Consider the following 16,458-nt stretch of genomic DNA (forward strand, 5'->3'; position numbering starts at 1 on the left):
TTAGTTATTGATGTATTTAGGCAGTTTACTAATTCAAGGGAGGCTACCGTTGTCAATTTTTATCTCCCTATGATTGTGGTACTTTAATCTTGAGTTGCAGTTTATTGTTAAGGATTTGTGTACCCTGTACACATCTTGTTCATTGGCTCCTCCTTATTTTTCTAGCCTTGACTAGATTTGATCCTTAGGAGGTCAATAATAAGGATGTACATTTTTATGCGGATAGTTTTTCTATTGCTGTGATTTGTTTGCTTATTGATGTTAACTTGTGATAATTTGGTCATCTGTCTTTTTTATCTGAACAAGTAAACCTGTCTCACTGTCAATTCTTTCCAGGTCTAATTGTTTGCCCCCTCCCCCTTTCTCCAGCCTGTGCTGGATTAGGTCCTAACTATGGGAGGTTATTTAAGAGGATGTAAGTCTCTGCATTGTTTGTCCCCATTCAGAGTCGAGTCCCAGTCACTCGCCCCCTGGTTTGTTGGTCCGCTCCCCATTTCCAAGGTCATTAACCCAGTGGCGCAAGCTGCTGGTGGTCTAGCGTCGGGGACATGTGTTCCAATATCTGGTGGATTAGGAAAGATATGGACTGGAAGAGTGTTCCAGTCCAACATTGATGACCCCTCACTCATCTGGGACTTCCATTGGACTTACCCAAGTGAACCTGGGCCTTCAGAAGCTGGCCATAGAAGGGACTATACTGTCATGCCCCCACTGAAAAGTTAGTTAATTTTTGTTTCTCCTAATGGTCTTTGGCTAATGGTTCCTGTTTTATGTTGATACTGACCTCTTGTCACCATTCAGGTCCTTCACTTTCTGGCTTTGTGTGCCTCCTTCTTGTGTAATTACTTGCCCTGCCCTAATGTGTTGCACCTGTGTCTCATTGTCTCCCCTCCCCTAGAGCAGTGATTCCCAACCTTCTTTCCTTGGAATTTCCTCCCGAAGCAAGTTCAAAAGCGTTGAGCGTGTTTGCACTGCATGACGTTCGATTCAGGGCCCTGCATCCGCTTGTTTGTCTCATTGTAGAGAGTGAATGTGTCTGCTAGGTATGCCTTTTTGTGATTCTATTTTTATTTGGAAAAGATACCATTTCAGCATATATATATGTAACACCCATTAGTTACACAGACAGTGTAATCCCCAATTTTTACAGCTTAACAATGTGTTGAGCTATACAGCCTAGTAGGTTTCAGATGAAGTTGCTTAGTTTCACCAACAGGGTGCGTGCGCATTCATCCCACGCAAACGCTGGCAGCTTCCCCAGTTTCCTCACTTGTTTCTGTTCTCTGTCATTTCCATGCACCGATGCAGACCAGAGCACCACAAGAGAGACGAGCGAGTTGATGAAGTTGCTAACTGCCTGTAAAGTTGTTAAAACTACAATTTTGTTCAAGTTATCAGTTTGGAGGACTTCCGTACAAGGAAGACGGGTTTTCTTGCCAAACTTGACCGTGTTGATATTGAATTTTTACCGAGTGAAAACTCCGGTAAATACTATGAACGATTGGCGTAGCATGCTAGCGATGCCGACCATGGCTAATTACTTGTTTATTTTATTGAATATATCTCCACTGTGTATAGTCATGCTTCTGTGACAGTGTTTAAAAGCCAACCGGAGACAGATAAACGTGTGTCGAGGTTGAAAATTTATTTGATTGTGTATTTCTGTGTGAAAGAATGACATCTGTGTTGATTGCGCTAGCACATGCTATACAGCTAAGAAAGCTGGTTTGAACTGGATTGAGCTGGTTGTTGAGTTAAAACACACGCAGCGGTGTGCAGGTTGAGTTAAAAAAAACATCTAAAATTCATATACATAATTGTGTGATGGCTGTTAAAAAGTTATTGCGCAGCTGTATATGATACTTGTCATTGAATAATTGATTTAAGATAAAAAGAGAGTTAATACTGTAAAGTTAAGATAAATAGATAAAGAAAGATAAATATATGAAGAAGAGAGATTAACAAGATGAATAAGATTTTATTTAAGAAATGCTACTACTACTGCTTTGTACCGATTGTACCGATTTATTATAAGATTGTAATGGTTTATTAGGGTTCTAACCCCGAAGGGGTAGAACCCCTCTAAGATTGTACCAGTTTATTATTAGGGTTCTAACCCCGAAATTTTTTCAGAAATTCACCATTCTCACACCATAAGTCTGATTGACTTGAAATTTGACACACAAGTCCAGCTCAATGTGCTCTACAAAAAATATCATTGGACCATAAAGGTCGGCCTAACTAGATTTTTTGCTAATTTGCATAATGTGAAAAACAGTAAAGTGAATAAAACTTTTGGAAGATTGACCCTATCAACACCAAATTTGGTATACAGCCTCGGGGGATGACAAGACAAGTTTCTATTATAAATGAGCCAGATTGGTCAAAAAACATGGCCACCACGGACCAATGAATGTTCGCAATGGGCAGAGCTTAGAAATGATTGGCCATAACTCCTACACCCTTTGCCCTATCATCACAAATCTTGGTGGACAAGTCTACAACGGGACTGGGAATCGGCCTACCAAAGCATTTTGAGCTCAACCCACAGGGGGCGCTATAAATGCCACACATGCGTATCTCAAAGACCATTTGACGGAATTTCACCAAATTTGGTATGAATGCTCTAGGGGTGACTATTAACTAATATCTTGACTGCCATGTTGATAGGTGAAAGTGGGCATGGCCTGTTCCTCATTAACCACCATTGTTTGCGTTTTAATCATTTACGGTGAGCCAGAAGGACCTACAGACATGAAACTTGGTAGGTCGAGTGTAAATGATATCCAAATGCTGCTCAAAACATTTGATCCCAATGGGCCTAATGGGGGCGCTATAACATAAGAGTGTAAGCTTCGAAAGGCTCTCCCCACCAAGCCATGAGTGCTATTGACTTGAAATTTTTCGTACATGGCCTCCTGATAGTCCTCAACAAAAAAAAAGCCTCTTCAGGGTGACTGGTTTGGGACGAAAGAGGTTAGAACCCGCAGATTGCCGCTTGCGGCTATATTTAGGGTTCTAACCCCGAAGGGGTAGAACCCTTCTAAGATTGTACCGGTTTATTATTATTATTAGGGTTCTAACCCCGAAGGGGTAGAACCCTTCTAAGATTGTACCGGTTTATTATTATTATTATTATTATTATTATAATTATTTGTTTTCTGCCGCTTGAGCTCAAATTCCCGTGAGCTGGAATGGCCCAGAAACTTGAAACTTGGCCCAATGATTGGAAATGATGTGCATCAACTTTTATTAAAATATGAGCCCAGTCGGCCAGATGGTGGCGCTGTAATAAAGGCTTGAAAATGCGTTTTTCAGAAGGCCACGCCCCTCGCACCGTAAGTCCGATTGACTTGAAATTTGACACACATGTCCAGCTCAATGTGCTCTACAAAAAAGCCTCTAGAACCATATAGGTCCGCCTAACTAGATTTTTTGCTAATTTGCATAATGTGAAAAACAGTAAAGTGAATAAAACTTTTGCAAAATTGACCCTATCAACACCAAATTTGGTATACAGCCTCGGGGGATAACAAGACACGTTTCTATTATAAATGAGCCAGATTGGTCAGTAAACATGGCCGCCATGGACCAATTAATGTTCGCAATGGGCGGAGCTTAGAAATGATTGGCCATAACTCTTACACCCTTTGACCTATCATCACAAAACTTGGTGGGCAGGTCCACAACGGGACTGGGAATCTGCCTACCAAAGCATTTTGAGCTCAACCTATAGGGGGCGCCATAAATGCCACACATGCATATCTCAAAGACCATTGGACGGAATTTCACCAAATTTGGTATGCATGCTCTAGGGGTGACTATTAACTAATATCTTGACCGCCATGTTGATAGGTGAAAGTGGGCGTGGCCTGTTCCTCATTAACCGTCATTGTTTGCTTTTTAATCATTTATGGCGAACTGGAAAGACTTAGAGACATGAAACTTGGTACATCAAATATAAATGACGTCCAAATGCTGCTCAAAACATTTGACGCCAATCGGCCTAATGGGGGCGCTATAACATAGAGTGTAAACTTCGAAAGGCGCTCCTCACCAAGCCATAAGTGCTATTGACTTGAAATTTTTCCTACACATCTTCCTAATAGTCCTCTACAAAAGAAAGCCTCTTTAGGGTGGCTGGTTTGGGACGAAAGAGGTTAGAACCCGCGGATTGCCGCTTGCGGCTATATTTAGGGTTCTAACCCCGAAGGGGTAGAACCCTTCTAAGATTGTACCGGTTTATTATTATTATTATTATTATTATTTGTTTTCTGCCGCTTGAGCTCAAATTCCCGTGAGCTGGAATGGCCCAGAAACTTGAAACTTGGCCCAATGATTGGAAATGATGTGCATCAACTTTTATTAAAATATGAGCCCAGTCGGCCAGATGGTGGCGCTGTAATAAAGGCTTGAAAATGCGTTTTTCAGAAGGCCACGCCCCTCACACCGTAAGTCCGATTGACTTGAAATTTGACACACATGTCCAGCTCAATGTGCTCTACAAAAAAGCCTCTAGAACCATAAATGTCCGCCTAACTAGATTTTTTGCTAATTTGCATAATGTGAAAAACAGTAAAGTGAATAAAACTTTTGCAAAATTGACCCTATCAACACCAAATTTGGTATACGGCCTCGGGGGATGACAAGACAAGTTTCTATTATAAATGAGCCAGATTGGTCAAAAAACATGGCCGCCACGGACCAATTAATGTTCGCAATGGGCGGAGCTTACAAATGATTGGCCATAACTCTTACACCCTTTGACCTATCATCACAAAACTTGGTGGGCAGGTCCACAACGGGACTGGGAATCTGCCTACCAAAGGATTTTCAGCTCAACCTATAGGGGGCGCCATAAATGCCACACATGCATATCTCAAAGACCCCCTGTATAATCATTTATGGCGAACTAGAAAGACTCAGAGACATGAAACTTGGTAGGTCGAATATAAATGACGTCCAAATGCTGCTCAAAACATTTGACGTGAATCGGCCTAATGGGGGCGCTATGACATAAGAGTGTAAGCTTCAAAAGGCTCTCCCCACGAACCTATGAGTGCTATTGACTTGAAATTTCTCGTAAATGTCCTCCTGATAGTACTCTACAAATAAAGCCTCTTCAGGGTGGCTTCAGGGTGGCTGGTTTGGGACGAAAAAGGTTAGAACCCGCGGATTGCCGCTTGCGGCTATATTTAGGGTTCTAACCCCGAAGGGGTAGAACCCTTCTAAGATTATACCGGTTTATTATTATTATTATTATTAGGGTTCTAACCCCGAAGGGGTAGAACCCTTCTAAGATTGTACCGGTTTATTAGGGTTCTAACCCCGAAGGGGTAGAACCCTTCTAAGATTGTACCGGTTTATTATTATTATTATTATTATTATTTGTTTTCTGCCGCTTGAGCTCAAATTCCCGTGAGCTGGAATGGCCCAGAAAATTGAAACTTGGCCCAATGATTGGAAATGATGTGCATCAACTTTTATTAAAATATGAGCCCAGTCGGCCAGATGGTGGCACTGTAACAAAGGCTTGAAAATGCGTTTTTCAGAAGGCCACGCCCCTCGCACCGTAAGTCCGATTGACATGAAATTTGACACACATGTCCAGCTCAATGTGCTCTACAAAAAAGCCTCTAGAACCATATAGGTCCGCCTAAATAGAGATTTTGCTAATTTGCATAATGTGAAAAACAGTAAAGTGAATAAAACTTTTGCAAAATTGACCCTATCAACACCAAATTTGGTATACAGCCTCGGGGGATGACAAGACAAGCTTCTATTATAACTGAGCAAGATTGGTCAAAAAACATGGCCGCCACGGACCAATTAATGTTCGCAATAGGCGGAGCTTAGAAATGATTTGCCATAACTCTTACACCCTTTGACCTATCATCACAAAACTTGGTGGGCAGGTCCACAACGGGACTGGGAATCTGCCTACCAAAGCATTTTGAGCTCAACCTATAGGGGGCGCCATAAATGCCACACATGCATATCTCAAAGACCATTGGACGGAATTTCACCAAATTTGGTATGCATGCTCTAGGGATGACGATTAACTAGTATCTTGACCGCCATGTTGATAGGTGAAAGTGGGCGTGGCCTGATCCTCATTAACCGCCATTGTTTGCTTTTTAATCATTTATGGTGAGCCAGAAGGACCTACAGACATGAAACTTGGTAGGTCTAGTGTAAATGATGTCCAAATGCTGCTTAAAACATTTGATGCCAATCGGCCTAATGGGGGCGCTATAACATAAGAGTGTAAGCTTCAAAAGGCTCTCCCCACGAACCTATGAGTGCTATTGACTTGAAATTTCTTGTACATGTCCTCCTGATAGTACTCTACAAATAAAGCCTCTTCAGGGTGGCTTCAGGGTGGCTGGTTTGGGACGAAAAAGGTTAGAACCCGCAGATTGCCGCTTGCGGCTATATTTATTATTATTATTATTTGTTTTCTGCCGCTTGAGCTCAAATTCCCGTGAGCTGGAATGGCCCAGAAACTTGAAACTTGGCCCAATGATTGGAAATGATGTGCATCAACTTTTATTAAAATATGAGCCCAGTCGGCCAGATGGTGGCGCTGTAACAAAGGCTTGAAAATGCGTTTTTCAGAAGGCCACGCCCCTCACACCGTAAGTCCGATTGACTTGAAATTTGACACACATGTCCAGCTCAATGTGCTCTACAAAAAAGCCTCAAGAACCATAAAGGTCCGCCTAACTAGATTTTTTGCTAATTTGCATAATGTGAAAAACAGTAAAGTGAATAAAACTTTTGCAAAATTGACCCTATCAACACCAAATTTGGTATACAGTCTCGGGGGATGACAAGACAAGTTTCTATTATAAATGAGCCAGATTGGTCAAAAAACATGGCCGCCACGGACCAATTAATGTTCGCAATGGGCGGAGCTTAGAAATGATTGGCCATAACTCTTACACCCTTTGACCTATCATCACAAAGCTTGGTGGGCAGGTCCACAACGGGACTGGGAATCTGCCTACCAAAGCATTTTGAGCTCAACCTATAGGGGGCGCCATAAATGCCACACATGCGTATCTCAAAGACCATTGGACGGAATTTCACCAAATTTGGTATGCATGCTCTAGGGGTGACTATTAACTAATATCTTGACCGCCATGTTGATAGGTGAAAGTGGGCGTGGCCTGTTCCTCATTAACCGTCATTGTTAGCATTTTAATCATTTATGGCGAACTGGAAAGACTTAGAGACATGAAACTTGGTAGGTCGAGTGTAAATGATGTCCAAATGCTGCTCAAAACATTTGATCCCAATCGGCCTAATGGGGGCGCTATAACATAAGAGTGTAAGCTTCGAAAGGCTCTCCCCACCAAGCCATATGTGCTATTGACTTGAAATTTTTCGTACATGTCCTCCTGATAGTCCTCTACCAAAAAAAGCCTCTTCAGGGTGGCTGGTTTGGGACGAAAGAGGTTAGAACCCGCGGATTGCCGCTTGCGGCTATATTTAGGGTTCTAACCCCGAAGGGGTAGAACCCTTCTAAGATTGTACCGGTTTATTATTATTATTATTATTATTATTATTAGGGTTCTAACCCCGAAGGGGTAGAACCCTTCTAAGATTGTACCGGTTTATTATTATTATTATTATTATTATTATTATTTGTTTTCTGCCGCTTGAGCTCAAATTCCCGTGAGCTGGAATGGCCCAGAAACTTGAAACTTGGCCCAATGATTGGAAATGATGTGCATCAACTTTTATTAAAATATGAGCGCAGTCGGCCAGATGGTGGCGCTGTAATTAAGGTTTTAAAAGGCGTTTTTCAGAAATTCACCACTCTCACACCGTAAGTCCGATTGACTTGAAATTTGACACACAAGTCCAGCTCGATGTGCTCTACAAAAAATATCATTGGACCATATAGGTCCGCCTAACTAGATTTTTTGCTAATTTGCATAATGTGAAAAACAGTAAAGTGAATAAAACTTTTGCAAAATTGACCCTATCAACACCAAATTTGGTATACAGCCTCGGGGGATGAAAAGACAAGTTTCTATTATAAATGAGCCAGATTGGTCAAAAAACATGGCCGCCACGGACCAATTAATGTTCGCAATGGGCGGAGCTTAGAAATGATTGGCCATAACTCTTACACCCTTTGACCTATCATCATAAAACTTGGTGGGCAGGTCCACAACGGGACTGGGAATCTGCCTACCAAAGCATTTTGAGCTCAACCTATAGGGGGCGCTATAAATGCCACACATGCGTTCCTAAAAGACCATTGGACGGAATTTAACCAAATTAGGTATGCATGCTCTGATTGCGTCTGAATACTTGCAGCTTTTCCTTGTATCCCGGTACTCCACCGGTCTGCATCGTGCACTGTGCCCTCGCTGGCTGCCATGACCCCCGCTGGATCTTTTCAAGAAGGGACACCGGCTGTGCAATAACTTTTACCGACAATCCCCGGTCCGCCAGGTCCAACGTTGCCTCCTCCACCGTATTGTAGGTTTTTGTCCCGTTCTCATAGTAGACTCTCAGCCGTGCCAGATACAGGGTCTGAAACTTTATATCTTTTTCTTTCAGAGCACTCTGTGCCTCCACGTTTTTGTTAGCCTGGCCAGGATAAATGCTGCATAATCATGGTCAAGGTTTATTTTGCAATTTCTCCACATGAACCCTTTCTTTTGCCATGCTAGTTTAAGCACTTCTTCTTTTGTTCTGAAACTGAGGAATTAAACAAGGATCGACCAGGGCTGGGCTGTTGCCAGGGGGCTGCGGTGCTAATGCTCGGAGGGCTCTCTATATCTGTAGATCCTACGTGTCCGGTATGTCAAGGTTCTCTTTATGCTCTGGGCCCGTCCTCTGCACCTTCGGGTACTCCGTATATCCTCACATTTTCCCTCCGTGCGCGCCCCTCTTGGTCTGCCAACTTTGACGGGAGCTGCTCCTGTAGCTTTAGCATTTCTGCTAGTGCCTCTTTCGCGTTTTGCAGTCTCTCTTCATTCTCCATAATCCTTGCTTCGGCTGCGTCCAACCTTGAGTTAGTCTTTATGATTTCCCCTTTGAAGTGTTCAAATGTATCCTCTGTGAGGCACTTTGTGTTATCGCGTATCTCTCTGAGGATCAGGGTCAGGTTCACCGGCTCTTCCCCTCTTCTCATATTGTCATGGCTAGCCGGGGGGGAGCTAACCTTAGCATCATCGTTTTGCTGCCCCTTGTTGTCTTTGTCGAGAGAGTCCAGAGCAGGCCTTTTACCCATAAATTAACCCTTGCCCCTCTACTTTGTATAGTTAACATGAACTAATACTTGTATTATTTCAACTTCAGGCAAATTTCTATTTCTTTTGTTGAGAGCCAGTTCCCTACGCTGCCATCTTGTTGGTGACCCAGAAGTAGTCCTCAGGTATGCCTTTTTGATCCAAAACACATCAGTCAGCTTGTTTGTGATCTTGCAAGAATTCCTTTGTTTTTTCCTGCAGTTCCATAAAACGCACAAGCACTTGTCCACGCAACAACCAGCGTACCTCTGTGTGTAACAGCAGTGTTTGATGCACTTCAGCCTCACACAGCTGGGCAAACAGTCTTTTGCTTGTAGGGCGAGCCTTAATGAAGTTTTTTACTTTAAAAACAGTTGCCAGGGTGTCACTGAGGTCTTCCGAAAGGTTTTTTACTGGCCAATGCTTTGCGATGTAGCATGCAGTGGAAAATTGCGCACCCCCGGGCTATTTCCTTAAGTCAGCTGTTAAATCCCTTCATCAGCCCATCATCGCCGCAGCACCATCAGTGCAGCATGCACGTATGGGAGATTGTTGGATGAGAGGTAAGAGTCCACAGCCATAAAGATATCTTGGCCTGTTGTTGTTGTGGCTAGATTGGTAGACCATAAGAATGTCTTGTTTCAAATCATCATCGTGAATATATTGCACATAAACAATGAGCACAGACTCGTCTGACAATGTTGTCATTTCATCCAACTGAATGGCAATGAGATCATTCCTAGGCATCTCGCGCAGTTTATTTTGACAATCTCCAGCCATTTTATCAATTCTGTCTTTGACAGTGTTGTCAGAGAGTGGAATGGTTTTCACTTTGTCCACCTGTGGGCCACACAGACTCACTACAATTTTCAGACAGGTGGGTTTGATTAGCTTCTCACCAATATTGTGTGGCTTTTTAGCCTTGGCAATTAACAGCGAACACTCAAATGACGCCTCCGTGGCTCTGTGAAAATCACTGCCTGCTCTTTCAAATGCTTTTCTGATGTCTGTGGATCTTTTTGAAAGTGTATACTGCGTTACCTCTCAAAAAAGTCCTGACCTTCACCAATAGTCTCCCGGTGTTATGTTTCTTGGTGTCGTTTCATTTTGCTTGGCTTCATGCTGTCATTAGCTAGCATCCCACCTTAAACGACACATTCTGGCGGAGACTTGTCCTGTCCTTCAATAAACCTGAAGTTAAGGTAACTGTTGAGATAAAGCCTTACTTTCTCTTACTCTTTTTTGATACTGATGAGTCATCAGCACTTTTACGTTTCTCAGACATTTTGTTTCATTCATAAAATAGTGATGAGGACAAATGAAACCCCCTTTCCTCTGCAGCGTCATGTGAAGCGACATCCATTTCTGATGCCGGCTGAAGCTGCTTACAGCTGGATCAGCTGTTAGTTGGCTTTAACAGCTGTAGAGATGTCAGATGAATTTATGCCAAAAATGCCATTATCAATAATTCTTTAAATTACAATACAGTACTAAAAATTAAATAATCAATAAAGTTAAACTGTTAAACCGCGTGTTTCATTGCGCACAGCTGTTAATGGAGAGACGCACTTCTTACTTAAATTAATGAGATTTATTATTTCACCTACCAGCAGCCCATCTGATATTAATCACAATGTTTAGTTTTATGACCTGGACCTCCCAATCCACGGTGTCCATGGATATACGTGTGATCCATCACTACAGTGAAAAAAGAAAACGCATGTCTGCAGTTTGAATGTAATCCGTTCAGACATACGTGATTAAAGTTACAGGGCATATAGTTTAGGTCTACACTTGGAAATTAGATTGTGATGGACTTGATTCAGGGATGGCTTAAAATAAAGATATTATTTATTTTGCAGTTATTCTCAGTACTCAGTACAGTGCCTTACATTATAACCAGTGTGTGAAATACCCGTCAATAATCGGGGGGGTCCCATCTCCCGATTGTTGCGCAATACCGATCTAAATTTTCTCAATATGCAGTAGGCCTATAACATTACAATATTTCGTGGATGCAAGCCAAGACAATCAGTCTATAGCCTACATTACAACACACACACACACACACTTAAAGGATAACTACCGTTTTTTACAACCTGGACCTTATTTCTAGCATAAAATACGATCATTTACTCACCCAGATAACTTTGGTGTCATTTGGCGTCGTTCGGAGGAAATTAGATCCAGTGGAGCGCTGCTATATTAGCTGCTACTGCTGCAAGTGGGCGAAGCAGGTGGGTGAATGGAAAGACCGCAAGTTATGTAGGCCTTGTGGTTGGTTGTGGTCTTTTTCAATTTGAAAAAAGGAAACGTCTGTTATACACATCGCATTTCCTAAATTTTTTGTCAAGCCCTGGTTCAAACTGCACCTATGCTTTTCTCTTTAGCCTGTTTTCTGTTAAACAAACACCAACACATGAATAACAAGCTTCATTATCTATTTATAATGTGCTCAGTGTCCCGCTTAGAAGCACAGGAACCACTGGAAAGTATTTTTTATGTTAATTGTTCCAGTGAAAATTTAAATAATGTCAACATATTAAACCCAATGCTCAGGAATAAACAGCCTCACATGTAAAGCAGGTCATGAAAAGAAAAATGTTTCTAATGAATTATGGTCATGACTATTTGGTGTGCCTTTATGAATGTGTACCATATGTCTAACTGTATGTCTAATTTGTGCGTAAACATCTTGAGTGGAGCTGCCTGAGGATGCAAAATTAATTTCCGTGTAAACTAATGATAAAGTTGTATGCTATCGTATCGTAATGTATCATATACTACCATAAAATATAAAACTTGATGGTGATACACTTGAGTGTAATCTGTTATCTGTCTTCACTCTGGTATAAAACTCTAGTGATGATGTAGTGTATCAGCGTCCAGCCAATAACTGAAGCCCACTGAGGGGGCTTTTCGGCCAGTGAAGGCTGCTCTTGTGAGGAAATGTCAAATATGGAAAATGGGATATACCCTCTGTCTGCATTTGATTCCTAGCCTGTGGTTCAGTATTTTCAAAAATGGAACTAATAGTGTGTATCTGATCCGAATGTGTTTGTATTTGTGTTTAATTATGTTTGTAACAACATGATACCACAACAGAAGTTCAAAACCATTCAAAACGTGTGTTTAAACTGCTCCAATCAGGATTTTGGGGCTGATCACAGACTGCTGGAAGCAGTATCTGCTGATACCGATCATTAAACAAAAGTCTCCGTCTCAGTTAGTGTTTGTACTGAGGTTTTAGGCCTGAAGTCTCCACCACCGGGTCACTGCTTGTATCTTGTTGCTTTCATCTTTGACACAAGTTTGGTAAAATGATGTAAAGTGTCTGTATCTCTCAACTCATAGTACTACGACCTCCAAACTTTGCTCAGCTGATTTTTTTTAAGTGTAACCTTGATGTGTTAATAGGGGTGCAACAATTAACCGGTATGAATCGGAAAGTTAAAGATACGACTATACGGATACGCGGAGCTCTGGATCGATCTAAATGTACTGTGAACCGGTCGATGGCCAGATTTTAAAGTTAGGAATCGAATGTGTTAAGCTGCTATGCTGCTATTTCATCACGGCGTCTTCAAAGTCTCGTAAAAGTTCAAAGGTCTGCGTGAGATTCTTGTGAGATGCGTCACAGTAACGCTAGCGTTGCCTGCCAGGTAAAAGAAAAGATTTGAATTTCATGAGGATGGAAAGTTTGACTAAAAGCAAGCTGTTTGTAAGCTCTGTAGAACAGGATTTAAGCAGTGGTAACAGGAATCTTAGTGTTCACCTGGTGAGAGAGCATAGTGAAACCTGTGCAGATGACAAGGATGCTGGTAAAGCTAGCACTAGCAAGAAAAGATTGTATTGTATCGTACCGAAACCGATTCGCAATTGAAGCGTATCGTTCCATAATAAAAAGAATAGTTCCTGGATTATATCGTGTAATGTAAAAAGGGGAGGGCTGCATAAAGTCAAAGGGTGCCTTTCACTTTCCTAACTTATACTTCCTCATGTACACTTTCCTCTTGTGACCCTAAAATCTTTCCCCATCCACCATCAGGAGGATCTTCCTGTCTCTTAGAAGCACCTCAAGGAGACGAGGAGCTCAGAGCAAGGAAACACAGGGGTCTCCTCACTAGCCTCACTCGTATGTCTTCCTTACATCTCTCTCTCTCAAATCGTCACTGGGAGGAGCTAAGATGTGAAGAAGAGATGCATGAGAGGAAAACGAGAAGACGTGAGCATAATAGACAGCACCCTGTGTGCCTTTGTATACCTGTGCAGGTGGACTCTGCAGCGGGTTGTTTTCTAACTGGAGGGACTGGAGTTGTTTCATCTTCTTGTAACACACAGGGATGGTCGACACCTTGTTACAGGAGAAGTCAAACTTCACCAGAGGAAGGTCAGCAAGGTCTGAAGGAAGAACACACACAGAGAGAGAGAGAGAGAGAGAGAGAGAGAGAGAGTGAGAGAGAGAGAGAAATCAGTGAGTTATACATTTTCGGTGTATCTTCTCTTGTGATTTTTATATTACATTCAACATCATACAAAATTTGAGCTGATTGACCACATCGTCCGGTTAAAATATATTATCTGACAATGTGGGGTTTGTATTATAATTGAGGATTAGACACTTTACATTATGTATACACAATCACAATTTTTAAAGGTGAGCTGTTTGTAGCCTAAATGTTGCTAGGCTAGAGAGTTTCTTCTGTCCAGTGTTTCCCTTGGGATTGAGATGTAGCAGTGGAGGTGTCACACACACATTCATTTTATTTTGTATGTATTTGTATTTGTATTTGTTATTTTGCAAAGTAAGCCGTGCGGGATGTTTTCATGTGTCTGCTGGCACCAAAGGGACTCTTGAGACCTAAGTACATATCAAGTGTGATGAGCCAGTCTTTTAAACTCATCTGGAAATTGTGCTGACATAATCAGGTAAGCGCAAAGCACCTCATTTTAGTGCTTCACTCACAGGTGTGTGAATTGACCTAGATATGAAAGACCCATAGACTGCAGCCATTTTGCATTTTGATTCTCAACAGAGTCGGAGTGCTCTCGTCAGCACCTACACACCTCACAACCAACAAGGGTCAGTCCGTAACATCTAGGCTGCTGTTTTTCCCGGACTACAGCAACAAAACTGCTCAGAGGAGGAGAGCCTTCGACACAGTGAGAAAACAGATCGCTACGGTGTTGGTTTACGGCTGTTTCTGAGTTATCCAGCAACCCAAAAAGTCAAGCATAATGGGATGCTACATGTCTTTGAAATGCTGTAAAGTTTATATCTGCACTTGACCGGTCTCTGCGCACAGCGCCCCACAGACCCGCGCCTGCCACACTTCAACATCACGTCTGTTTGACTTTACTGACATATAATAGACAAAACAACAAATAACTGGCAGATTAATAAATAATGAAAATAATTGCCATTAGTCACAGCCACAATCTGAGACGCATAAAGCTGGGGGTGGTAAGACTGTAAAAAACAGCAAAAGCAAGCTAGATTATTATAGTATCAAACCAAAAAAATCCTCTCTGTTAAAAAAACTGTGTTAAATGCAGAAATGCCACAATCATGTAAACAGAAGCAAAATAGCCATCATGAAGGTTACAAGACATTAAAAGGACAAAAACGACATTTTAACAATTTAACACCTACAAAGATGCACTTTTCTTCACAAACTCACCTTCTGGCAGGACGCAGAGAAGATTCCGTCGTACATTTAATTCACGCAAAGCTTTCAGTCTGCCGATATAGCGAGGAAGAGCCGTGATCTCATTGCAGCTGATGTCCTGCAGAAGGCAAAAAAATACAACTCATGTTAAACAGATGTTAAACCTTCAGGATGCATTTCATTCTTGTACAGCCCAAAGCCAGAACTTTATTTCAAACATGATTCAAGTGAAAATGACATTTACATTTAAACAGTATGGCAAAAATCTCTTTGTTAAAAAATGTATGTTCAAATAAATTTTTTTTCCAGTTTACCATGATCAACCCTGATGATGAACATTGGAGCATCGGAATTTCTGAACTTTTCACAGAGACCTGGTGAACTCTTACTAAACCCTTGCTCACTTGACTTAATGTATAGGGTTATACATACACACACACACACGCACATACATGCACGCACACACACACACACACACACACACACACATACATACATATTACACACACATACATACATATTACACACACACACATATATACATACATACATACACATACACACACACACACACATATATATACATACATACATTCATATACATGTATATATATGTATATCTATACATATATCTATGTATATCCAGTCCATCATTACTTTAAGACATGAAGGACAGTCAATCCAGAAAAACTTTGAATGTATCCTCAAGTGCAGTCGCGAAAACCATCAAACACATTGTTGGGACCCACAGATGAAGTCATTCATTGTGGATTTCAAAATGGACTCTGAACTGAACTCAGTGTCCCAGAATTCCCCATTCTTCACACCTAGGTGCAAAATTCAGCTTTGAGCTACTATTGGTCAGGGTGACAGACCCCCCTCTGATCAGAGAGTCAAAACTCCAGCGCCTTCCTTTGTTCTCTCTCTTCTCCACAAGCTCTCTTCTCCACAGGCTTCTCTTCTCCTCCAACTTCTTATCTTCAAGGGCTCCTCTCCATCTGCCCCCCACGGGGCTGCCTGCCCTCAAGATCTCTTCTTCTGGGTCTAACAGCTGCGGAGAGCTGCAAGCTTCATTTGCAGCAGGCCCAAAGAACTTCTCCTCACTGCAGCGACACGAGGTCCTGCCAGTATTCCTGATCAGTTAGCACTGAGCTGCTATCCCTGCAAAGGAAAGGAGCGAACCGTTTCCTCCTCTGCCGACTTTCATCAGTCCTTGCACAGCAAGAACAGCATTCAACATTGGAATCCCAACGTTCTCCTGCAACCACCAGCACCTTTTCTTCAAAGACTGGTAACGTTGAACTGGGCTTAGATAGCATAGCATAGCACGGCTAAGCACATGACTTTAAACTCTGGTTGATGTAATGCATATGTGTTCAATTTATGTGTGTCCACTGTTTGAGTATTATTGTGATCTCAGGTCAGGTTATTGGTAGTTTGCTTTCCTAGATGGCTAATTCGACGTTAGTCGAATGATGCTTCACACAGACTCAGGGTCTTTGCATGCAACTAACCATCGTCTATAACCTGGCATCACG

At 41.9% G+C, this 16,458-nt stretch overlaps 1 protein-coding gene across 6 annotated transcripts in view; it reads right to left on the reverse strand.

Moving 5' to 3' along the window:
• lrch1 (leucine-rich repeats and calponin homology (CH) domain containing 1) overlaps positions 1–16,458 on the reverse strand; it is a 261,434-nt gene that overhangs the window by 172,496 nt on the left and 72,480 nt on the right. For all 6 annotated transcript variants that reach the window (XM_084362581.1, XM_084362582.1, XM_084362579.1 and 3 more), the window contains exons 4-5: positions 14,933–15,038; positions 13,516–13,652 (exon numbers count right to left, since the gene is read on the reverse strand). In XM_084362581.1, coding sequence (XP_084218707.1) covers positions 13,516–13,652; positions 14,933–15,038 — 243 coding nt within the window. The remainder of the gene's footprint in view (positions 1–13,515; positions 13,653–14,932; positions 15,039–16,458) is intronic.

The sequence above is a fragment of the Pagrus pagrus genome (assembly GCF_965226575.1).
Source record: "Pagrus pagrus genome assembly, chromosome: 9".
Taxonomy (NCBI): Eukaryota; Metazoa; Chordata; class Actinopteri; order Spariformes; family Sparidae; genus Pagrus; species Pagrus pagrus.